Here is a 25712-nt window from a genome sequence, read left to right as displayed (position 1 = left end):
GTGCGACATGTCATATAATGTCCAGCCGAGTCTGGCGTCACAGCATGTCGCACTGCGACACCATGAAATGTCGCCACGTAGCAGTAAACACACACCTTGGGGCCACTATTATAAGTAGAGATGAGAGAATTTCATATTTTAAAATTCGTTCACGCTTCGTTTACTGGTAAAAGGTGAATTGCATTATGGATTCTGTTACCACGGACCATAACGCAATTCTATGCCGGAATGCTTTTAGAGGAATTCCGTCATAATAGAAGTCTATAGGCTGCAAAACGGATCCGTCCCGTTTCCGTTATGCAGAAGAGGACTCCTCATAAGCGGAAATTCGCTCATTATATGAGACATGTGGTGTGTAGATAATTACATGGGACCAACATGGCTTACAAGACAGGGAGAGAAGCGGATGCCAGGCACCGCTGATCTCTGAGGAGAAATAAATGATCGGTCAGGTAATGAGGCTGCTCTCTCCTCATAGAGGGGGCTGTAGATATTGGAAAGCTTTGTCCCCAGCGCTGTCATCGTGTCTATGGTCACCTCAGGAGACATCACGGATAAACCTGCCCGTGGACTGTGAAGTACTGAGAGAGTGTGTGAGGAGAGCCCCCACCCCCCACCCCTCCGGTCTCTTTTAAGACGGGCCCCTGGGCGGGCGAGCAGGCGGCTGTGCGCCGTGTGCTGAGGCTGGTGATTTGCAGACGCTCCCTGGTTGGGGTGTGTTGTGTATTGGCAGTGGGGCGGCTCCGACTCCCTGACGCCAGTGAGACCAGATCAATCCAGGCAGCCGGGGAGAGAGGAGGAGGAGGGAGCCTCACATCCCGGGCCGCTGGAGGCATGCGAGCCGCTCTTCCTCGGTCCTCACCGACTACCTTGTAGGACACAGCAGGTAATGAGCGCGGCGGGAGAAAACGTGGCTGGGGGAGTTATTCGGCCTCTGCCGCCGGCCGGAACTTTGTGGGTACTTTAATATGCTACAGGCAGGACGCCGCACCGACACTGCGGGCGGGGGGCGCCGCGGGGGGTCCTAAAAGTTACTTGACGTGTGCAGCTGTGCCCCGGCCGGCTCTTCTATCTGTGCTCCGGTACTGAGCGCGGAGCGGCGGCCTCCGCAGTGAGTCAGCCCCGGGATAGTGGGAAGTTTTACTCAGGATCCTGGAAGGAGAAGGGAGGGGGAGTGGGGGGGCATGATGGCGCCTGCAGCGCACAGAAGCCCTTGTGTGAGGCGCTCCGCACCGCCGCGCTCCGGCCCGGGCTTTCCACACGGCGAAAGCTTCCCAACTTCTCCGAAGTCTCAGGACAATGGGGGACCGTGCGCAAAGAGCTGCCGCCCGCTAATAACGCGCAGCAAATGGCGCTTTCCCGCAAATTGTGGATTAAAAAAATAGGGCGCAAGGGGTGAAGTGTCATGTAATGTCTAGGGCGCGAGTACAGGGGTATTTGGAGGAGGCCCCCTGCTGGGGCAGTGTAGACATGACCTCCTCTGGGCAACTGCTCAGGGGGTAATTCCACAAGATGTCCCCCCCTCCAGACCTGCCATAGACATTCTAGGCATTGTCCTGGCAGATGGGGTCGCTCCTGCAGTTTAGGGGGTGGCTCAGATAACTTGAGGGAATTGCTATGTAGGCAATGACTGCTTCAGCGATGCTGGTTCTAGGCCTCACTTGGTGACTCTTTGAAGGTGGGCTGCTGTCCTAGCACTGAAGTGAGACCCCATAGTCCTCCCCAGGGGGCTCACAACCCTGCTAAATGCCCCCTTGTGTGCGGCAGACGGTCTTGTGCCCTCAGGGTGACTTCTCTGTAGGGGGCTCCCTGGTCGTCTCTCTCGGGGCAGGATGACCACAGAGGAGCACTGTCTCCTCATCAGACAGATGTTGGGCTGGAGTCTGTTGCATCAGTCGGGCAGCTGCTTCGCTCTCTCCCTGGAGATGTCTTAGTGAACGCCTTGGCTGCCGGAGCCGGTCGTCTGGTAATCCTGAACCGTTTCTTCTCCCTGGAAGATCTCGTGCACACGACCGTCTCCGGTTTGCAGACTTGTTGACTTCAATGGGTCCATGGTCTGCATTTTGCGGCCTAGTATAGGACATACAAGGTGATAGTATGTCCAATCCGCAAAATGTGGACCACTGGTCCACGGAAAAAATGTGGACTGCATCCATATTTTGCGGAGCCGCGATTTGCAGACAGCAAAACTGATACGGTCATGTGCATAAGGCCTTAGGTTTCTGATGGATGGAGCTGGTACTTTGGGACAGTAGTGTCTCTGCGGGAACCATGGCTGATATGACTGATCCGTTTTGACCTCTGAGGGGTCAGGTTCACCTAGGCTAGGTTGAGGTCTGCGTTGCGTCCCCTTCCCAAATGCTCCTAGCTGGTAACTGAGCTGTGTAAGGCCGCGGTCACATATGCGCTGTGTACTCCGGCAGACGTTTCCGGTGGAGTTCATTCTATCCTGCGTATATGCCGACTTTTGGCCAGACAAAAAAAACTACATGCATTTTATTATTTTTTTTTTCCCCCACCTAATCTGAAAGCGTATGCCATAAAGCGGCTGGATCCCGTTACAGTGAATGGGGATTCAACGGTGCACTGTGGTATCCGGCTCTGAATTCCGGATATGTGAGCCCGGCCTAAGGGTGCAGCAGATCACCTTGTTCATCGAGTGATAGGATCTGATTTGCGAAGCAACAAGCTTATGGGGATGAATGATCGCAGTAGTCATCTTTTATTCCCATACAGAGGGAATAAGCGGTCTGTGTAAAGAGGGAATCTAACTATAGGAGCAGAAAAGTGACATTCCGTGCTGTGACCGATCCGTCACATGATGGTTAGCAGCACCCGGCGGACACCATCGACTAAGCCCCTTTCCTACTGCATGGAACTGTCTCGGGACATTATTTTCCATTGAGCCAAAGTAAAACCGTACCTGGTACATGATCTGAGGGGCCAGGCCATGCTGCTGGCTAGTGGTTTTACTACACTGAGGAGACGCTGTACCCACAGTGATTAATAAACTAATAGAGCCAGTTCCAAGCAGTGGAAAGGTGGCTTTAACATGGGTTCTGGCATTTTGACTTTCCCAGAAAACAAATGTAATGCAGCATGCAACAAAACCCCGTAGAATTTTGAACATGTACGACTGAGGGTCCTAGGATCGGACAGGTACCAGTTGTTTGGCGGTTGCAGTACTGCAGCACTTTGTGCTGTTCTGACTGTCCGGAAACATCTGATTCTTGGCGGAAAATGGTGGAAACCACATACGCTGTTATAGAGAGAACAGGCTTCATGTCCATATTGTGTCCCATACTGTACATCTGTGTAAAAAGCTGGACTGCCATGTATGCACCATATGGCAGCACACAGCATTACCTATAACGTGCGGTGTATCTGTTTTCCTGGGTGCAATATGTGACCTGGACGGAGCACTCAGTTATTGAGGCCTTTGATATGTGGCGTCGCTGGAGCTGTCCATACACCTAACATTGTGATGGAAGTCTGCTGAAACCTTTGGGCTAAATGCACACGATCAGGATAGCGTGCGGAAAATCCGCACCGTAGGTCGTGTACATTGTATTCTATGAGAATTTTACATTTTCAATGCACACGATGTGGATTTTTATTTTATCTTTTTCAAGATTTTGACCTGTAGTGTGGATTTTAAAATCCGCAGCATATCAATTTATTTAACTTTTTTTTCCTGACTGGATTTTCTGCATTCATTTAGTAAAATCCGCACTGATGGATGCAGATTGACCGCACGGATTTGCCTGCGAACACGTGCGGATCCTCTCCACTTGAATCCTGAACGTGTGCATGTACAGAGTCCTGGCCCATTCATTACTATGGGTCTGTGTACATGAGCATTGTTTTTAATGCATCATCTCTGCATCCAAATCGCAGCATGTTCTATATTCAGCTTTTTTTCATAAAGACCCGGTCCCTTGAAAGTGAATGCGGCTTCCATGAATTGCGCCTAGATGCAAAGTGTTTTTCACTGATAATTGCTAGGAGTGTTTGTAAGGCTACTTTCACACTAGCGTTCATGGGTCAGTTCGGGAGCTCCGTTTGAAGGTGCTCACGAGCGGACCCAAACGCCTCCGTCCAGCCCTGATGCAGTCTGAATGGAGCGGATCCGCTCAGACTGCATCAGTCTGGCGGCGTTCAGCCTCCGCTCCGCTCGCCTCCGCACGGACAGGCGGACAGCTGAACGCTGCTTGCAGCGCTCAGCTGTCCGCCTGGCCGTGCGGAGGTGAGCGGATCCGTTCAGACTTACAATGTAAGTCAATGGGAACGGATCCGCTTGAAGATGTCACCCTGTGGCTCAATCTTCAAGCGGATCCGTCCCCCATTGACTTTACATTGAAAGTCTGAACGGATCCGCTCAGGCTGCTTTCACACTTAGAATTTTTTCTAAGTTATTAATGCAGACGGATCCGTACTGAACGGAGCCTCCGTCTGCATTAATATGATCGGATCCGTTCAGAACGGATCCGATCAAGCGCTAGTGTGAAAGTAGCCTAATTCTTCATGGTTTTAATTTTTTTGTGGGGGGGGGGGAGAATCAATGAAAATTCTGACAACTGACCAAACTTGCATACAAAACCATCAGTTTTTCCCCTGAGTAGAACACAATTGTTTTCCTGAACAGACAGTCCGTATAGTTTGTGTGAAAGAAGCCTTAAACTCAGCATCCGTACAGCATAGCAAGTTCAAAATGGGCGGAGCCTTCTAGTTCCAGTTGCTTTCCGGCGGATCAGTCAGATCGTTATCGGAGCACCACAAGGAGAAGTCCTCAATATCTAACGGAGGGTTTACACCACGTCATGTTACTGCTGATTGTCTTGATAGAAACGTTCCTTCCTGCCAGTCGGCTGCTTGTTCAGTGAAGGAGACTCTCTACTTACATGCCGCGATCTCCTCCACAGTATGGGGACGAGGGATTGTTATTGTGGTAGCTCGTCCCCATACAGAATCATGGTTTGTGGGCAACAAATTGCTGTATAGACAGCCCGATCTGCTGCCCAGAAATGATGATTGAACAGGATCAACTGAACAAGCATTTCACAAATTTATCAGCAGCACATTTAGTCCTGTAGGTAGACGGATCCGAAAACGGCTGCGTACAGTGGTATGTCTGGCCGCTACTCGCCGTAATTGCTGGGTAGTGGCAGAATCAACATTGGTCCCCATTATAGTGAATTGGGCCGGTCAGTGTCTTTGCAGCGTACAGTTGCGCCCAGTATTCACAGATCTGGCAAGCTGCTCCTGGTTTACCGCAAATGTGAAACAGGGCAGATCATCGAGCAGTGTAATTCCACCGTAGAAGCTGCAATACCCCTTTAAGACAAAACATTAGTAATTGAGTGACCAGATTGTGGGCATAAGCAAGGAGGTCATTAACTGATAGTGGGGCATGTAGTTGATGCTTATGAGTAAGGGTCCAGTCACATGCAATTGCGGACAAGAATAGGATATATATATATTTTATTTTTTTCTGAGCTGCGGACTGGAAGATTGGGTGTGCGCTCCGGTAAAGTGGGTGCGGACAGCACACTGTGCTGTCCACATCCATTCCTGCCCCATAGAGAATGAATGCGTCCGCCCCCGTTCCGCAATTTGGGGAAAGGATGCGGACGCGTGAATGGACCCTAAAGCTGGCCAGTATATTATTGCGGCATCTGCATCTCCGGTTTTAGGCTTCGTTCACAGCAGCGTTTGGCTTTTCCGTTCTCCTGCATGCAGTACTTTCGTCTCCGCTCCAAAATAATCTTCTGAGCGTAAACCTAACGGACCCCATTATAGTCTATGGGGTCTGTAGGCTCCGCTCGCCAGTTATGTGCCCAATCCGTTCTCCTGCTCCTATAACTGAGCAGGAGAACGGAAAGGCTGAACGCTGGTGTGAACTCAGCCTTATCCAGCTACTTTCTTTGATGCACTTAAACTTTATTTTTAAAATAAAGTGTTTCTCAAATACAGATGGAAAAATGACTCAAATTGCATACATTTGAGTGCAATTTTAGTTTTTTTTTACTGTTGGTCTAAACATATCTGCTTGGCTTACAGCAGGAACGGTATGTGAACAAGCCCTAATGTGTATGACCCGTTGACCACACATGACCTTTGCAGATGAATCTCTCCTGGAAGGTGACCTTACACAGTAGATGTGGATTGGACACATTTGGCTATTTTGCTGTGTTTGGCCAGTCTTCTAATGGCCTCCAACTCTCCCTGAACGGCCAATGTTGGGGAAGATAAGGGTCTGGCATGTTGGCTTTCAACATCTGATGCTTTAGTTAGCAGGGAGCGATTATCGGACTGCTACAAACTAGGTTCATGGTGACATTGGCCTTTACGTTTCTACAGAACAGATGGACAATTGCTTTGGCAGTCATGTCTAACTTTTTAGATTAAGGCCAGTCATCCATTTTGGCCTGCTTTTATCATGTGCGAGACCAGCTTGAGCTTCTGAAATTGGTGTGCCCGATCCTCCTTTCCCCTTGCATCAGTCATCGGGGGGGCAAACCCATGACCATTAGATTGGGTGCATTTGCTGACGGATCTGTCTTGCAAGTCACCTGCACATACCTGTTTCCGTTTTCTATAACTTTCTCCACGGTGCAGGCACCTAAACTGTGCAGGCTCTTGTATGTTTGTGGTTTGTTTTTCAGCACACTGTTCTTTTGTGATATATCTTGCTGTGGATAAAAAAAAACAAAAAAAAAAAAAAACTGGTGGCATTGGAATCAGGAGGTCACTACAGATGCAAGTTTGGTCATGTTCCTTTGTGGTTATACATCTGGTGTCTGTATTGGCATTTGTAGGGGCACCCAATGTTTAGGGAAGATTGTGCCCACATGGCAGCCATCAGTTCCCCTTTCTATTAATGCTATACATTGTTCTCCAAGCATTCAAGTCCAAGTGGCGCACAGAGCGGCCTCTCCATCTGTAGCTCTATCCAGCTAATGGAGGTCTCAGCTCGTCCTTATAAATAATGTAAGATGGGTCTAATGGAGGGACTCTAGGGACTGAGGAAAAAGCATCATTACCAGACTTTTCAAGATGCTACAGATCTCAGATTGATTTACAGCACTGATCTGGTGCAAAATGATCCGTCAGGGCGAACAGGGTCGTTCTGCAGAAGTGTATAATGTGCGGCTGTGAGATCAGCCATTCTAAGGAGGTGATGATGAGCTGAATGTAGAAGATATGGGCTTGCATTACCCTATATGTAAGGGGGAATGGTTTATAGTGGTACTGGCAGGAAGCTTATGTTTCCATACATTTCTTGGGGTTAGGACCAGCGTGCCAGCTACTTTCCCTGGATATTCCCACTATACTCCGCTGACTTGTATTATTAGCAAATTTAATAGGTTTATGCTGCCACGAAAGAGAATGTGTCATCAGCAACGTTTTGCTTAAATCTAATTTTTGTTAAACAGATTTAAAAAATGTTTGGGGTGTTTTTTTGTTGTTGTTGTTTTTCCTCCATGCCATGATCTATAGTTGAACAATAAAATAAATCCAGTAGCTTTTGCACTCCTGAGCCTAATAGGTGCCCCTTCTCGGTCTGTACAGATGGCTTTTCAGCAGTCATCCTATTATCAAAGGCTGATTTAGAATGACAGTTATCCCATATAATTCATTTGGAAAGTCTTTAGACCCTTTAACTTATTTCGTGTCATGTTATTTTGTGACTTGGTACTAAAATTTGAAACTAGTTTTCCTGAATTAATCTGCACTCAATACCCTATAATGAGAAAGTGAAAACAATTCTAGAAGTTTTTTGCAAATTTATTAAAAAAGGAAAATCTCATTTAACATGAACATAAGTTGCTATGACACTTTAAATTTAGCTCTGGGGGGGTTTCCTGTTTCGCTTGATCATCTTTGAGATGTTTCCACACCTTGATTTGTAGTCTCCCTCTGGTAAATCCTGTTAACTGGACATGATTAGGAAAGACACCCCCCTGTCTATAGAAGGTCTCAAAGCTGACAATGTATATCAGAGGGGGGAAAAAACAAGCTAACGGGAGGAATGAACTGCCTGTAGAGCTCACAGGATTGTGTAGAGGCAAAAATCTGGAGAAGGGTACATAAAAAATGCTTCTACACTGAAAATTCCCAAGAACACAGTGGCCTCCATAATTCTTAACTGGAAAACGTTTGGAACAACCAGGACTCTTCCTAGAGCTGGCTGCTCCACCAAACTAAGTAATTAGTGGGGAAGGACCTTGTTAAGAGAGGTGACCGAGGACCTAATGCTCACTTTGGTTGAACTTCAAAGATCCTGTATGCAGATGGGAGAAACTTCTATGGTTGACTATCACTGCAGTACTTTATAGTCTGGGCTTTATGGCAGAGTGAACAGAAAGAAGCCTCTCCTCAGATGCACAAAAGCCCACCTGGAGTTTACAGAAAAGCTCCTAAAGAATGGACTGTTTCCATCAGTTGGGACAGTGAGACACGTCGGGGTAAGGCTTCATTCACACTTCCATAGCGTGTTTTGTGGATCCGCAAAACACTGACACTGCAATGTGCGTTCCGCATTTTGCGGACCGCACATCGCCAGCACTAATAGAATAGGACATGTTCTATTTTATTTTTTCGGGAACGGAAATGCGGAACCCGAAGTGCGGATCCGCATTTCCAGAGCTGGGCAGCACATTGTGCGGTCACATAGAAATGAGTGGCGGAATGAAATTGCGGATGTGTGAATGGGGCAAAGTGCAGAGGTATTCTTGATGAAAATCTCATCCAGAGTACTCTGGGCAAAAGGTCAATTTCTAACAAGACAATGGCCCTAAGTACACAGCTGGGGCAACTCTGAAGGTCTGAGTGTCCCGTACAGAGCCCTGACTCGAACCCTATTGAACATCTCTGGAGAGACCTGAAAATAGCTGTCCACAGATGGGACCCATCTAACCAGACATTTTGAGAGGATCTACACAGATGAATGGCAGAAAATCCCCAAATCCAGATGCCATCATACCCGAGAAGACTGGAGGCTGTAATCGCTGCCAAAAGTGCTTCAACTATGTCAATGTCAAATTTTAGTTTTTCCTTTTTTAATACATTAGCAAAGATCTCTAACATTCAGTTTGTCATTATGGGGTACTGAGAGCAGAATGCTAATTTGGAACTAGCTCTTGAATGCAGCTGAATGGGAGTGGAGCTTCAGGAACCCCACATGGCTACTACACTTTGAATGCAGCTGTGCTTCCGATTCCATTCAGGGTACATGCACACGTTCATGATTCATGTGTGGGAAATCCACAGGCAAATCCATGCGGTCAATTTTAAAATCTGCATCATTTGCATTGAGAATTTCAAATTCTCATAGAATACAATGTACATGACCCACGGTGCAGATTTTCCGCACGCGATCCTGATCGCAGGCTCTGGAGGCTGCGGGAAACTGCTGATTGGTGGTGGTGTGGGGTGCCAGGCACCCTTCGATCAGAAATGAATGGCTTATCCTGAGGATAGGTCATCAACATCAGAAGCCTGGAAAACCCCTTTAACTTCCCAGGGTGAAATATCATTAAGAATAAAAGCAGCAAGGGAATGCATATGATATAATGTTGCTTCTGTAGATGTACATTAATAATTCTTCTTCCCCCGTCCTCTGTAAGTGCTGCCCATCTGGCACTTGAGCATCCTGGTCTGACCTCCGTCCAGTGAGCAGACACAGAACATTAGCAGTAAAGATGGGCTGTTCTCCTCGGGTTCGTCTATTATCTTTATGGTTCCTCGCAATATTGTGTTGCTTGTGTTAGACAGCTGTGTTCTTGGGTAATTGAATTCTGTTTTAATGATGGGTGACTCTGCACTGAAAGCCAGGAATTGTACATGTAGACCTCCACCCCACGGCTCGGGGATTGCGTTATCAAAGATGCACAGGTTTCATTCTGCCAACCGTTCTGGACAGAGCTTACATTGACTGTACATAACCCATCATTTATAACTGGGTACTGAGTGTGGATGCTATAGAAGAAGGATTTTGTAGGAAAACTTTATTGGTTAAGATGGGTTTACATGGCCCAACGTTCCTCAGTGCTCATTCCTGATCTGCCTGTGTAAAGGTTGCCAGATCACGTGCGGAAGGCTCGTTCATCAGGCGAAATGTGCTGTCTAACCAGGAACAATGATTCTGGATCACTCGTTCTGTGGAGGTACATGCAGCGCTTCAGCTCCGCTTAATGAGGTTTGTCAATGACACGTGCTGCATTTTCTGCAGACAGCACACGTACTCATTGATTTGAATGTATCTGTTCAGTGTCCCGTCCCCCCCCCCCCCCCCCCCTCTATAAAGGCTCTTGCACACGACAGTTGGTCGTCCGTTCCGTGCATTTGGGACCGCAATGCACAGGCAACATCCGTGCAGATTCCGCAGACAGATCCAGACCCATTTAACTTGAATGGGTCCGTGATCCATCCGCACCGCAAAAAAAAAAATAGAACATGTTTTATTTTTTTTGCGCTGTGGAGGCACGGAGAAAAACCTCCACGGATGTGCTCTGTAATGCTTCCGTGGGGTTCCGTTCCTCTGTTCCGCACCGGACCTTCTGGATTGTTGACCGTTTGTTGGCCGCAATACGGGCACATGTTCATGTGAATGAGCCCTTAGGCGCAGGTTTTAGATGAAGAAAATAAGAAACCTTTTCATCAGACCCCAATGTTAATCAGGTCCAGGACATCCAAGTCCAGTAGATACTGCAGTAAATAATGACTCCTGACTCCATCAGTCACAGTAATGCTTCTGAAGGGTGTGCGGACAGATGTCCCTTAATTTAGCTGTGGTTTTTTCCTGGGCACACTCTGTAGTTTCACAGCTGGTATTGTGCAGTTGGCATGATTTCAGTGTGTGTGTGTGGCCTGGTAGAGGCTAAAATAAATGCTGCACAACACCAGCTTATGTGCTGCAAGTCTGTACGTTATGGCGGATATGGAAGTCTCCGTGTGGGAAAGTGCGCTGCCACATAGAGCACTCAAAACTGCTGCTTTTAAAAGACCACTGCATCGAGAAATAAGTCAATTGGTGATCTTGTCTGCACTGTTATCTACATATTGAGACGCACGATGTCAAGTTCCTGTGGCACTTCAGCTGCTGTGAAACTATAACTCCCAGCATGAACTCTTACACGTCTGTTCTTTTAACTCCCATGGAAGTGAAAGGCGGGTTCTGGGAGTTGTAGTTTCAGAACAGCTGGAGGTTCGGTATGTGCTTGAGCTCCAGGGACATGTAGACTATTTCTTTTTCAGTCCTATTGGCATAGGATATAAAATGGGGGGGAGGGGGATTAAGGGAAAAATAGCTGGAATTATTTTTTTCAGTGTTTAGTACTAAAGCTAGTTGTCTGAAAGGATGGAGGGAAAATTGTCGGTTAAGTGTAGGAAAATGGGAACCAACTGGTTAGCGCTGTGTTTGACCATCTTTCCCCTACTCACAGTAATGCATCCTGAAGGCTATGATCGCACCCCCTGGGTCTGATCTATATTCTACTCAATGCTAAAATTCTAGACAGTGACCATATATTGTGGGGTGAGGAACATGGTACCGACAGCACTGCAGCATAAAACATGCTTCTTGATAGCTGGAACCCCAGATGTGGACCCATTTTGCAGATGTGTGAATGGACCCTAAGGCCCCTTTCACACAAGTGAGTTTTCCACGTGGGTGCAATGCGTGAGGTGAACGCACTGCACCCACACTGAATCTGGACCCATTCATTTCAATGGGCCAGTGTGCATTAGCGTTGTTTTTCACACATCAGTTCTGCGTTGCGTGAAAATCGCAGCATGTCCTATAGGCCTCATGCACACGACCGTTGTGTGCATCCGTGGCCGTTGTGCCGTTTTCCGTTTTTTTTCACGGACCCATTGACTTTCAATGGGTCCGTGGAAAAATCGGAAAATGCACCGTTTGGCAGCCGCATCCGTGAGCCGTGTTTCCTGGCCGTGAAAAAAATATGACCTGTCCTATTTTTTTCACGGCCAACGGTTCACGGGCCCATTCAAGTCAATGGGTCCGTGAAAGAACACGGATGCACACAAGATTGGCATCCGTGTCCGTGATCCGTGGCCGTAGGTTTTGGTTTCATACAGACGGATCCGAAGATCCGTCTGCATAAAAGCTTTTTCAGAGCTGAGTTTTCACTTCGTGAAAACTCAGATCCGACAGTATATTCTAACACAGAGGCGTTCCCATGGTGATGGGACGCTTCTAGTTAGAATACACTACAAACTGTGTACAAGACTGCCCCCTGCTGCCTGGCAGCACCCGATCTCTTACAGGGGGATATGATAGTACAATTAACCCCATCAGGTGCGGCACCTGAAGGGGTTAATTGTACTATCATATCCCCCTGTAAGAGATCAGGGCTGCCAGGCAGCAGGGGGCAGACCCCCCCCCCCCCCCCCTCCCCAGTTTGAATATCATTGTGCGGCCCCCCCCCTCCCCTGTTGACTCGTTGGTGGCCAGTGTGCGCACCCCCTCCCTCCCTCCCTCTATTGTTTTAATACATTGGGGCCAGTGTGCGCGCGCCCCCCCAACCCCCCCCCCCCCCCCTCAGTCCCTCTATTGTTTTAATACATTGGGGCCAGTGTGCGCACTCCCCCCCCCCCCCCCCCCCCCCCCTCCCTCCCTCTATTGTAATAATAGCATTGGGGCCAGTGTGCGCACCCCCCCCCCCCCCCCCCCGATCATCGGTGGCAGCGGAGTAGAAGATTTTCATACTTACCTGGCTGCTGCGATGTCTGCGTCCGGCCGGGAGCTCCTCCTACTGGTAAGTGACAGCAATGCGCCGCACAGACCTGTCACTTACCAGTAGGAGGAGCTCCCGGCCGGACACAGAGATCGCAGCAGCCAGGTAAGTATGAATCTTCTACTCCGCTGGCACCGATGGGGGGGGGGGGGGGGGCACACTGGCCCCAATGCTATTATTACAATAGAGGGAGGGGGGGGGGGTTGGGGGGGCGCGCACACTGGCCCCAATGCTATTACAATAGAGGGAGGGGGGGGGGGGGTTGGGGGGGGGGCGCGCACACTGGCCCCAATGCTATTATAACAAGGGAGGGAGGGAGGGGGGTGCGCACACTGGCCACCAACGAGTTAACAGGGGAGGGGGTGCCCACTGGCCACCAATGAGTTAAAAACAGGGGGGGGGGGGGTCTGCCCCCTGCTGCCTGGCAGCACCTGCCAGGCAGCAGGGGACAGTCATGTACACAGTTTTTTTGTATATTCTAACCTGAAGCGTCTCCATCACCATGGGAACGCCTCTGTGTTAGAATATACTGTCGGAAATGAGTTTCACGATGTAGCTCATATCCGACAGTATATTCTAACATAGAGGCGTTCCCATGGTGATGGGGACGCTACAAGTTAAAATATACCATCGGATTGGAGAAAACTCCAATCCGATGGTATAACAGAACTCCAGACTTTACATTGAAAGTCAATGGGGACGGATCCGTTTGAAATGGCACCATATTGTGTCAACATCAAACGGATCCGTCCCCATTGACTTGCATTGTAATTCAGGACGGATCCGTTTGGCTCCGCACGGCCAGGCGGACACCAAAATGACTTTTTTTTCATGTCCGTGGATCCTCCAAAAATCAAGGAAGACCCACGGATGGAAAAACGATCACGGACCCCGTTTTTGCGGGCCGTGAAAAAAAACTGTCGTGTGCATGAGGCCATAGTCTGAGGTTTTTCACGCAGCCCTGGCACCACAGAAGTGAATGGGGCTTCAGTGAAAAAGCATTGCATCCGCAAGCGAGTGCCGGTGCGATGCATTTTTCACTGTTGCTAAGAGATGTTTGTAAACCTTCAGGGTTGTTGTTTTTTTTTTTTTTTTTTTTTTTTTTTTTTTTTATCACGCGCATGAAAAATGCATCAAAACGGATTGCACCCGCACAGGAAAAACTGAACTTGCTTGCAAAATGGTGCGAGTTTCACTGAATCCATCACGCTTGTGTGCAAGAGACCTAAGGGTAGCGCCACATGAAGCGGCTGAGAACTGCTGTGCAGGCCGCTGGAGCATCATATTAACTAATTAGAACCAACTTGCCGCACAGTAACCTGGTAAACTGCTTGGCCATAAGCCATGTGCTCTGAATAAACCGCTTGGTTGTCTTCAGGTCATTTCATCCTGCATAGGCTTGTAAAGGCCCTCTATGCTCGGCCTCGGCATGGCTTTGCCAGGTGGCTGTATCCAGTCTGTACCAGCTACAAAGTGGTCAAAATTCATAAGAGACTGTTTTAGGATCTTGATTTTCAAATCTTCTCTGGTCATTTTACGTGTGGAAAGATTGGTCAAATGTCTTCCACTTGCCGCCTTCTATATTCTGCCTCAGATCTTGCCTGTGAAGGTCCACAGCAGTTCAGTCCACTGTGCGTCACAAGACCTGCACCATGTTACACAGCGGAGCAGATCGATGTATAGATTTGTGGGAACAGGTTCAGTAAGGCGCAGTTCACACTTCAGTTATTTGGTCAGTTATTGTGAACTCAATCTAGGTGCGGGTCTAAAACAGAGAATAGGTGCAGATCTTTCCTTCATACCTTGTATCTCTGAGGAGGCTTCACTACTCGTTTCTGGTTTACAATAACTGATGGAAATAACTGAAGTGTGAACTTGGCCTAAAACGTGTAATTTCATTGTTCACTTCGCGGTGTTATCAGTGGCATTCTGTGTAAGCGTGTATACAGCGATGGCGCCCAGCACTGATTACGTACCCTGTCAGTTATACTGAATCTTCAGGTACTTTTAAAAAAATTAGCATATTGTGATAAAGTTCATTATTTTCTGTAATGTACTGATAAACATTAGACTTTCATATATTTCAGATTCATTACACACAATTGTTTTAATAGTGATGATTTTGGCATACAGCTCATGAAAACCCCAAATTCCTATCTAAAAAAAATTAGCATATTTCATCCGACCAAAAAAAGTCAACCTTCAAATAATTCTGTTCAGTTATGCACTCAATACTTGGTCGGGAATCCTTTTGCAGAAATGACTGCTTCAATGTGGCGTGGCATGGAGGCAATCAGCCTGTGGCACTGCTGAGGTGTTATGGAGGCCCAGGATGCTTCGATAGCGGCCTTAAGCTCATCCAGAGTGTTGGGTCTTGCGTCTCTCAACTTTCTCTTCCCAATATCCCACAGATTCTCTATGGGGTTCAGGTCAGGAGAGTTGGCAGGCCAATTGCGCACAGTAATACCATGGTCGGTAAACAATTTACCAGTGGTTTTGGCACTGTGAGCAGGTGCCAGGTCGTGCTGAAAAATGACATCTTCATCTCCATAAAGCTTTTCAGCAGATGGAAGCATGAAGTGCTCCAAAATCTCCTGATAGCTAGCTGCATTGACCCTGCCCTTGATAAAACACAGTGGACCAACACCAGCAGCTGACATGGCACCCCAGACCATCACTGACTGTGGGTACTTGACACTGGACTTCAGGCATTTTGGCATTTCCCTCTCCCCAGTCTTCCTCCAGACTCTGGCACCTTGATTTCCGAATGACATGCAACAGTCCAGTGCTGCTTCTCTGTAGCCCAGGTCAGGCGCTTCTGTCGCTGTTTCTGGTTCAAAAGTGGCTTGACCTGGGGAATGCGGCACCTGTAGCCCATTTCCTGCACACGCCTGTACACGGTGGCTCTGGATGTTTCTACTCCAGACTCAGTCCACTGCTTCCGCAGGTCCCCCAAGGTCTGGAATCGGTCCTTCTCCACAATCTTCCTCAGGGTCCGGTCACCTCTTCTCGTTGTGCAGCGTTTTCTGCCACACTTTTTTTCCTTCCCACTGAGGTGCCTTGATACAGCACTCTGGGAACAGCCTATTCGTTCAGAAATTTCTTTGTGTCTTACCCTCTTGCTTGAGGGGGTCAATGATGGCCTTCTGGACAGCAGTCAGGTCAGCAGTCTTACCCATGATTGCAGTTTTGAGTAATGAACCAGGCTGGGAGTTTTTAAAGCGAAGGTTTCACCTCATTTTCACTTTATAAACTAGCAACAGTACCTTATAGATTATCTTGAGTGTGTTATCCATGTTACTGTCGCTTTCCTGCGCTGTTCATTCATTAAAAAAATCGTCTTATAAAGTTCACATTTCGTGCTCCAACAGTCAAGCAACAAGTCAAGGGGGTAGCCCTTCCCTCTCCTCTGGCCGTACCGCCCCTGCCCTAACGCCGCCTCTATGCCTTGTAATTGACAGCCGGTCAGTCGCCGGGACGGCTCTTCTGAATCCTGCGCATGCGCCATCCTCCTCATTCGCTGCTCGATCCTGTCTTTCTGGCAGACACAAGCGCGACCATGTAACAGAATCGCGCATGCGCCGTACACGATGCCTGCCTGTCTGCTCTCCCTCCCGTGCGCGCGCTCCACTATCTTCAGGCGAATGAGGAGGACGGCGCATGCGCAGCATTCAGAAGCGCCGTCCCGGCGACTGACCGGCTGTCAATTACAAGGCATAGAGGCGGCGTTAGGGCAGGGGCGAGACGGCCAGAGGAGAGGGAAGGGCTACCCCCTTGACTTGTTGCTTGACTGTTGGAGCACGAAATGTGAACTTTATAAGACGATTTTTTTAATGAATGAACAGCGCAGGAAAGCGGCAGTAACATGGATAACACTCAAGATAATCTATAAGGTACTGTTGCTAGCTTATAAAGTGAAAATGAGGTGAAAGGTTCGCTTTAAAAGCCTCAGGAATCTTTTGCAGGTGTTTAGAGTTAATTAGTTGATTCAGATGATTAGGTTAATAACTCGTTTAGAGAACCTTTTCATGATATGCAAAATTTTTTTAGATAGGAATTTGGGGTTTTTATGAGCTGTATGCCAAAATCATCAATATTAAAACAATAAAAGGCTTGAACTACTTCAGTTGTGTGTAATGAATCTAAAATATATGAAAGTCTAATGTTTATCAGTACATTACAGAAAATAATGAACTTTATCACAATATGCTAATTTTTTTAGGACAATTATAATGCTGTGAGCTTACCTCATAGGAGCAGCGTGAGGGACCGGCATACAGTCCTCCTATTGCTGCATGACGATAATGTCGGGCGAACCCGGCATGGAAGATATCTTTTGGGTCTTTGGTTTAGCAGCAAATCTTGTGTTGCATGAATGGGTTTTAACACCGCCAAGTGCTTCCTGCTGTGTACTGGGTTCGCCCTAAGGGTCCATTCACACATCCGTATGTGTTTTGCAGCTCCGCAAAACAGACACTGGCATTTTGCGGACCGCACATCGCCGGCACTCATAGAAAATGCCTTTTCTTGTCTGCAATTTCAGACAAGAATAGGATATCTTCAATTTATTTTTTATTTTCAGGCCCCATTGAAAATTAATGGGTTCACACCTGTTCCGCAAAATTGTGCGAACAGATGCAGACTTGTTTTGCGGACTTGTGAATGGACCCTAAGACTGTGTTCACATCCACTTGGCATCTGCTCTGTCCACCTTCCATGGTTTTCAGTGGGAGATCTGCTCTGTAATGCATTTTCTTTCCTCCACATGTGAATTGAAATCTGCATTGCTGAGTAAAATGAAAGCAACATGTTCATTCTTGGTCCGGATTCCACATGGAATTTCCCATTGAAATCAAATGGAGACCTAAAACCACATCAGAATCTGTGCCAAAATCAAACCGAAAAACAAATTAACCTAAAACATGAAATTTTGCTGCGATTTTAATACAACTGTGTAGAAGCGCCACCTTTTACACAGTGGTGGGGGTCAGTGTTTTAAATCAGTATCTGTAAGGCTGCATACGCACACACGTTAAAAATGGCTGTGTCACGGCCGTTTTTACCACTTATGAAAGTCTATGGGGCTATTCACATGGCCGTTTTATTGAAATCAATGGGACTTTTTTTTTTTTTTTTTTTTTTTTTAACAGCTGCTTAGGCGTGCACCCGTCTAATAGCCGTTAACGGGTATGCTAGTACAATATGACTTCAGGGGTAAAAAAACTACTCGCGTTACCTTACCACTTGCTCGCGAGGAGGCAGTCAGCATGGTGATTTCATGCTATCATACTGGGAGCGTGTGTTTCATTGCGCTGAGCGCAGTCCTTTTCAGTCAAGAGAGGAGCAACTGCCTCTGTACAGGCAAGTGGATGAGCTGGGTGCCACTACGGGGGGACATTATGTGTACTGAGGGCACTGCAGAGGGTTTAGATTTTTATAAAAAATAATGAAATGCGTGGATGCAGAAATGGTTGAAAAATGGCTGGGAAAGTGACCGTGTCCGTTTTTAGTGGCTGTTCTCTTCACTGTCGTGAGTGTAGCCGAAACCAAGAATTGAAGCTAAAAGATGGGGGAATATTTGTTCTTTGGACACATTCCTGGTTTTTGGCTTGCATATACTGATGTAGTCCCTTGTCCTCCACACCACACAGTATAAGGCTGGGTTCACACGGGCGTGTCCGGATTAGGTCCGGATGCGTCCCGGTGTATTGCGGCAAACCCGCGCGATTGGGTACGCAATTGCAGTCAGTTTTGACTGCGATTGCGTTCCGATGTTCAGTGTTTATCACGCGGGTGCAATGTGTTTTGCACTCGCGTGATAAAAAACCGACTGTGGTACCCAGACCCGAACTTCTTCACAGAAGTTCAGGTTTGGGTTAGTTGTAGTGTAGATTGTATTATTTTCCCTTATAACATGGTTATAAGGGAAAATAATAGCATTCTGAATACAGAATGCTTAGTACAAGGGCAATTGAGGGTTAAAAAAATAAAAAATAAATTAACTCACGTTGTCCTCTTCATCGCGCAGTTCCCGGTCTGGTAGATGAGCTGTCGGCTAAAGGACCTTTGGTGACGTCAGATCACATGCTCCAATCACATGGTACATCACCGTGGTGATGTACCATGTGATTGGAGCATGTGATCTGACGTCACCAAAGGTCCTTTAGCCGACAGCTCATCAGAAGAGACCGGGAACTGCGCGATGAAGAGGACAAGGTGAGTTAATTTATTTTTTATTTTTTTAACCCTCAATTGCCCTTGTACTAAGCATTCTGTATTCAGAATGCTATTATTTTCCCTTATAACCATGTTATAAGAGAAAAAAATACAGTGAATAGACTGTCACCTAGCAACCATGAGTGAAAATCGCACCGCATCCGCACTTGTTTGCGGATGCTTGCGATTTTCACTCAGCCCCATTCATTTCTATGGGGCCTGTCCTGCGTTACAAACGCAGAATATAGAGCATGCTGCGATTTTAAAGCATTGCAGAAGTGATGCGTGAAAAAAATCGCTCATGTGCACAGCCCCATAGAAATGAATGGTGCCGGATTCAGTGCGGGTGCAATACGTTCACCTACCGCATTGCACCCGCGCGGAAATCTCGCCCGTGTGAACTCAGCCTAAATGGGACATCTCACAGAGCTGCACTCCTCCATGCCGCATGTGGAGAGCCAGTTTAAAGGGCCAACTCTTCTGTCACTTTTGAGATCAGTAAAAATATACGTGACAGGAACATTGAGGTTTCCTGAGAATTGGTAGATCCCGGTGCTGCCACAGGGTGGGGGGTGCAGAGTGTGGAGTGGTTAAGCGCTTTTCTACCGCCAGATGTTTGTGTAAGCATTCCATGTATGTAGCATCATTTCTAATAGGAGCACCCAATATGAAAGTCTGTCCAGTATTATGGCAGCCCCCACCCTTATTTTCCTGCTCGCACATTTGCCTCCTCCCTGCCTGACTTTTTGAACTGTCTCTGGAAAACAGGTGTTAGAAAAAAATGCACATCTGTGTGGGTGTGTATGTGGAGAAGCACAAAAGCAGGATAGCCCTATATATAGAACTGTCTACTCAGCTCTAATTGCATAATTTAATCAGGCCCCTCTGCAGCGGAAAGGCATCCATACTGCTCAGGCATCAAAGGAAACATCTTTCCAAGCTGTATCCTTTTGCAAAGCAACACACGGTCCCACACCGCACGCCTAATTGTTGAGCCCCTCCACTGGGAAGAATGAGGAATTCTGTTCTTTTGTCTCTTTTAAACAAGAACTTCCTCGGTTATATAGGTTGGGTGTCAGGGATGGGCAGAGGCGAGCTGATTTTCACCCCTTCCCTCCTGCTACTTTTCACATGGCCACTACATGCCGCCTCCGTATCGTAAATGAATTATCTTGCTTGCGTCTTAACTCGTCTCAAGCCACTAATAAAATGGCAGCAAGGCACAAGTGAAGGACAACCTAGCCCAGATTCACAGCATGCCTGCTCATGTTCTGTATGCTGTTCAGGTGGCAGTGGAATGGTTCCCAGGTCCTTACTGTAGAAATGATAAATCTGCATGACCTCGGGGGCGATGGTCACTGTTGAATACATTTATTTTGTTTCTGCATTGTACTTGAATTGTGAAGCTTAAGTATGTGTTCATGGGCTCTCCTAAGAGTAGAGATGATGGGTGTCAGTGAGAACGGGACTGAGCAGTCAGCCTGCCGTCAGAAAATCTGCAGGAGAATCTGTAGAAGTTTAATAACGACCTAATTAGAATAATGACTTTTAGCCCAAAGTAAGCCCTGATTTTTGAATGCATTGTCCTATCTGGACATTCAGGGTATTTCCACAGGATGTGCTGTCGCTGTCTGAGTTGTGGTCCCACCTCTGGGGTCCACTTCTATCTCAAGAACAGGGCACCATAGTGAGCCATCGGAAGCAAGTCTGCGCATGCGCAGTGCTCTACGTCCACATTATGGGACCTAATCTACTAAGTCCCATAGCGGTGTACGGAGATAGCTGTGCATGCAAGGCCTCCTCCCCATTCTAGGTTCAGAGCTGAATCCGGACATAACCCCCTTCACTTCTTTTATTCAGTATGAATAAGTAGAGCATCGGTGCATTTTATGTTTTTTTTTTTTTTTTTTTTTTTTTTTCTTTCTTTACCTCCGGTGACATACCAGATCTCGGCAATGAGTATGCTAGGCGGAGGCTTCCACCTAGCATTAAGCCTGGTGACGTCACCGGCGCTAATGGGTGGTCTTTAGCACTGCTATAGACTGCCTATTAGTGCTGGTGATGTCACCGGGATCACCGCCTAACAGTGTGAGATTGTAAACAAAACCGCTCTTGCTCTGCGAAATGCAGGGCAAGGGGAGCATATTACGCTGCACTCATTCATGCTGAAGGAGTGAAAAAGGGGTTATGTCGGTTCAGCTCTGAAACCAGGCAACCACTTAAATGTCCTTTTACTGAAGTGAGAACCCCTTAAATCATGTAGACAAGGTTAGTACAGGGAGCGTACTAACGTATTGTTATTCATATTGCTTCCTTTGCTGGCTGGATTCATTTTCCATCACATTATCCACAGCTCATATCCAGAGGTTACGACAATCACTCTGGTCGGGATGGGAGCTGCTGCGCATGCGTACCTATACAGGCCTGTGCTTTTCCATGTAGAGTCCTAGCACGACCACTGCTGTGGGATTGCAGGGTGGTCATGACCCCTGGATACACTGGATATGGGGGAAAAAAAATGCATCAATCTGGCAACATGAGCAATTAATACACTAGTAAGCGCCTTGTATTAACTTCCTCTACATAATAAATGTCATTTGCTGGAGTGAGACAACCCCTTTTAATGTGTACCTCTAATTACAGAAAATTTGTGGGCCATAGACTATAGTGCAAGTCTGGGGACTAAAAACCAAAAAAAGGGAATTCTAGTCGAATTTATTTCTTTATTTTGGCTGCTTTATTACATTACTGCTTTGGAAACTTGCTGTATGTGCAGAATCATTAGTGATTCTTGGAATGTCATTGTACATTTGCAATTGTATGTTGGCTATTGATATGATGGAGTAAGTGAAGCTAAGAATAGCCCAAATAGAGGGGAATAAGCTGACCTTCTCCAAGCACAGGTCACCGTGTTCTCAGGGGGGTTGTGTGCTCACTGTAAGTGTATGCCGTATAGCCGCCAATATGTTCTCTGCTTTCGAAATGCTGCCAGATGATGAAACCTTGCATCTGGATTTCCACCCGTCCCTAACCAATTTTTTATTTTTTTATTTCCCTTTTTAGATGCTGCTTGTCTGGTGGGAATTGCAGACTCTTACTCTGGAAACCGTCCTCTGGTTGAGAAGCAATCTTATTTTTAGAAAGTTGGACCACTCAGTGCTCTGATACATCTGTGACCTCTGCTTGTCACAATGAATGTGACCAGCTTATTCTCCTTTACTAGCCCAGCAGTGAAGAGGCTGCTCGGCTGGAAACAGGGGGATGAGGAAGAAAAATGGGCGGAAAAAGCAGTAGATGCATTGGTAAAAAAGCTGAAGAAGAAAAAAGGAGCCATGGAAGAATTGGAGAAGGCTCTGAGTTGTCCTGGACAACCCAGTAACTGTGTCACCATTCCCCGCTCGCTCGATGGAAGGTTACAAGTATCTCACCGAAAGGGGCTCCCGCATGTCATTTACTGTCGAGTATGGCGCTGGCCTGATTTGCAGAGCCATCATGAACTGAAACCTCTGGAATGCTGCGAGTATCCGTTTGGCTCTAAACAGAAAGAAGTCTGCATAAATCCTTACCACTACAAGAGGGTGGAGAGTCCTGGTATGTAGAGGGCACACAACACGGCCCATGCTAGTGCTAGTGTGGGGGCTGTGTGAGCGTCTTCTATTTTATCTTACAGGACCAGTCCAGGCAAATCTATTAAGACACACGTCTTCTGAATTATTTTTTATGCACATGGACTGCCCAAAAAACGCAGCAAAACATCAAACCTATTCCAGCTATGGTGTAGACTTGAGCTATAATTTACCCCAGCTTCTGCAGTGAATTATGGTAAATTTGTCAGACTGTGTGACCCCACAAATCTACAGAAAACACCATAGAACATACACATAGTTCAAGGGAGTTTTTATTTTATTTTTTGTTACTGTCTGAACAGGACACACTGGGGCCACAAATGCAGAGTGCCCCATTCTCCTGATAGTTGGGAGACTGTTGACATGACATAAATGTCTCAGTTGGGGAACCTTTCTAAGTTTTATTGTGGCCCTTCAGAGTTGCACAACTGATGTTGTGTCCCTCAGACTAGAAAAGCTTCTTTACCCTTTTTTTTTTTTTTTTAGCAAAAAGATTTATTGTACATATCTTGCCATAAAAAATAATTAGCCGAAAGATATTATATATAATTTTTTTTTTTTTCAGCCATAGTGCCCTATTTTGCCAACCACTGTTCTCATTAATGGCCACAGCCATGTAAAACACCCCTTTCCCTGCGCTTACTAGTCAGTAGCCAAGAATCTGTGCCATATGCCAAGCCTGCCTCACAGACCCAGTTCAGTGAGGACAATGATGGGGTATGCCCTATGGACAATGGGCAGGTGATGGCAGGGATTGAGTATACATACAGTATATACACGGTGGTGGTGGTGGGGCCAGGGAGGATATATATACAGAGTTTAGGTGATCTGGAGACTGCACTGTGCAGAGTAGGAGACTGTACAGCAGGGGGTTGTGACTAGAAGTCCCTGGCAGAGCACACTACACACAGTTAATCTGCTGTGTGTGCTGTTTACTTACTGAACTTCACACTTTGCACAAGTCTGTGTGTAAGATGTGAGCAGACGTTGGGTACACACAGTACCTGCTGCTGCTGCCACAACTGCCCTGCCAGGACCTTTCACTCTCGGCTCAGTCTCCTACCTTCCTACACTGGCAGCTGCTGGCATTAGACGCACCAGTGCAGTCTGGAAGAAAGCGCGTCTAATAATCCAGAAAATATGGTGTAAATTTTTGAAAAGATGAATATTAATTTACTGTTCCTATAGCGTCCCTGGCTCTGTCTGTCTCGGATCCGCACAAGGCTGTCAGTCAGTGGGACGTTCAGACCAGAAATGGTGTGCTCAGTGTTTGTTTCCATGCTGGATCTCTGTGGCTAGGCTGAAAGAGACCTGCAAGAATTGTCCCATACACACGGAATGCAGTGGACATTGGATTTTACGTGGATCTCAGCGGTCTGGTGGGGGGTTTGTAAAAACTCTTGCTTCCATGGTAATGGTTTTGACGTTGAACTGGACCAAACCATTTTTTAAACCGTGCAGTTGAGCTTTATTTCAGGTGATGTTTAGGTCATGGTGTACGGCAGTCACGTTTTCATGCCCGCCTGAGGCAATGACGTGCTGCTTTAGGGCAGTGTGTTCTGTAAGGACCCTGCAGCTGGTATTTGGGCTGTCACCAAGCTCAGATGGGAGTGGTACCTGCTGGGACTTGTAGTATCAGCCCAAATGATACGTCCAACAACTCAAGTGGCAGAGCCATCAGAGTAGCTTGGAGACAGTACAAATATGCTTCTTATGAGGGCTAAGGTGGAGTAGCCATGATCATTGGTGGTTTAGATATTTGTGCAGTTTTAAATGTGATTCTTCATATTCGTGAAAAAAAATGACCATTTTAGTCATGAAACAAAATGCTAACTGTAATAGATGGTGTTTCTGGTCTGCCACCTTGGCATCTTCATTTACAAGCTGAGTTGTATGTAGTCTGGTTATCATGGGCACGACGTGTATAGCTTTATATCTCCAGTATGTCAGAGAATGACACCAGAACCAGTGCTCCTAGAAGTGCCAGTCTTCTGCCATGTCCTAGGTTCTCAGGTCTCAAAGTTCACAAAAAAAATTAAATAAATCTCGATCTTAAAGTGAAAGTAGTGGATGATGCCAGCTGGTAAGGCACGGCACTGCTACCATCCAGTCCTTTCTTCTGTAGGTGCTGTGCAAAAGAACCTTTTGCTAACCCCAGTAGTACATGCTGGGCACGTGTTGCCTCAGATGTGAACAGAGCCCTTTTCCCTTGGTGTTGTGGTTTGCTGTGTTCCTTTGGTGTTAAGCCACCTCCCTTGCCTTTCCTTCCTGCTTCATTGTCTCTTGTCCATGATATGAGCTTACCAACTGTGCATCCTCCCGGCCGCTCCCTTCTACTGTTTTCTACCAGTAACCTAGTCAGCAGACATCAACTTGATGCTCGGTCGGGCTACTGGAACTTATAAGGTTAATGGGCTTCACAAGCTTCTGTTCATGCATGTGCTGGGTGGCTTGGGTTGTGCTGCAAATTCTAGCCGTTCATTAAGGGGCCCCCGCTTTGCTAGTTACAGGATTGAAAACAAAAAAGTCAATGAAGTTATGACATTTACTTACAAAGTGTGATTTTCCCCCTGGTGTTCAATGTGGAAATCATTGTTCACATTCGCCCCCTGAGCCGAGCGTTGGCGGGCATACGTTCTCGCTGCTTTGTTCCCATTCCTGGCCTAGAGCTCTATATAAACTGCTTGTCTGTGGAGGGACAGGAGCCTGTGCTTAGCAAAGCTAAAAAGACTGCTTCTGAGGACTGAGTGCGCGGTTATTCTGCAAGGGAATTTACTGGGCCCCGTGTTTATAGCTGCCAAAGGGGTAGGTGGAGGTGTGGAGCAGTAGGACGTGGACACATAAAGAGCATGCAAGAGAGATGGGCCAGCCCATCCTCATCAGCAGCGGTGCTGGCGGGGGCATGAGATGAAAGAGCACATAGTAGTCTTTCAAATAACGGTTATTGGCCTTTTGTTTGGAGACCCAAATTTGTCTTGAAGTAGGTTTCAAAATGACAATTGTGCTGGAAAAAAAAAAATCTCTAATATATATTGAAATTTATTGTCACAGGAGAAGCGGGTTAGATTATAGCAGATTAGGACCTGGGGGGGGGGGGTCTCATTGTAGG

At 47.0% G+C, this 25712-nt stretch overlaps 1 protein-coding gene across 1 annotated transcript in view; it reads left to right on the top strand.

Moving 5' to 3' along the window:
* The first annotated feature begins 714 nt into the window (after positions 1 to 714).
* SMAD1 (SMAD family member 1) overlaps positions 715 to 25712 on the top strand; it is a 36251-nt gene continuing 11253 nt past the window's right edge. The window contains exons 1-2 of the mRNA XM_044300498.1: positions 715 to 886; positions 22041 to 22568. Coding sequence (XP_044156433.1) covers positions 22169 to 22568 — 400 coding nt within the window. The 5' untranslated portion in view covers positions 715 to 886; positions 22041 to 22168. The remainder of the gene's footprint in view (positions 887 to 22040; positions 22569 to 25712) is intronic.

Source organism: Bufo gargarizans, chromosome 1 (genome assembly GCF_014858855.1).
Source record: "Bufo gargarizans isolate SCDJY-AF-19 chromosome 1, ASM1485885v1, whole genome shotgun sequence".
Lineage (NCBI taxonomy): Eukaryota > Metazoa > Chordata > Amphibia > Anura > Bufonidae > Bufo > Bufo gargarizans.
Note: the sequence above shows the minus strand (reverse complement) of the source record. Positions and strands in the feature narration are given on the sequence as shown.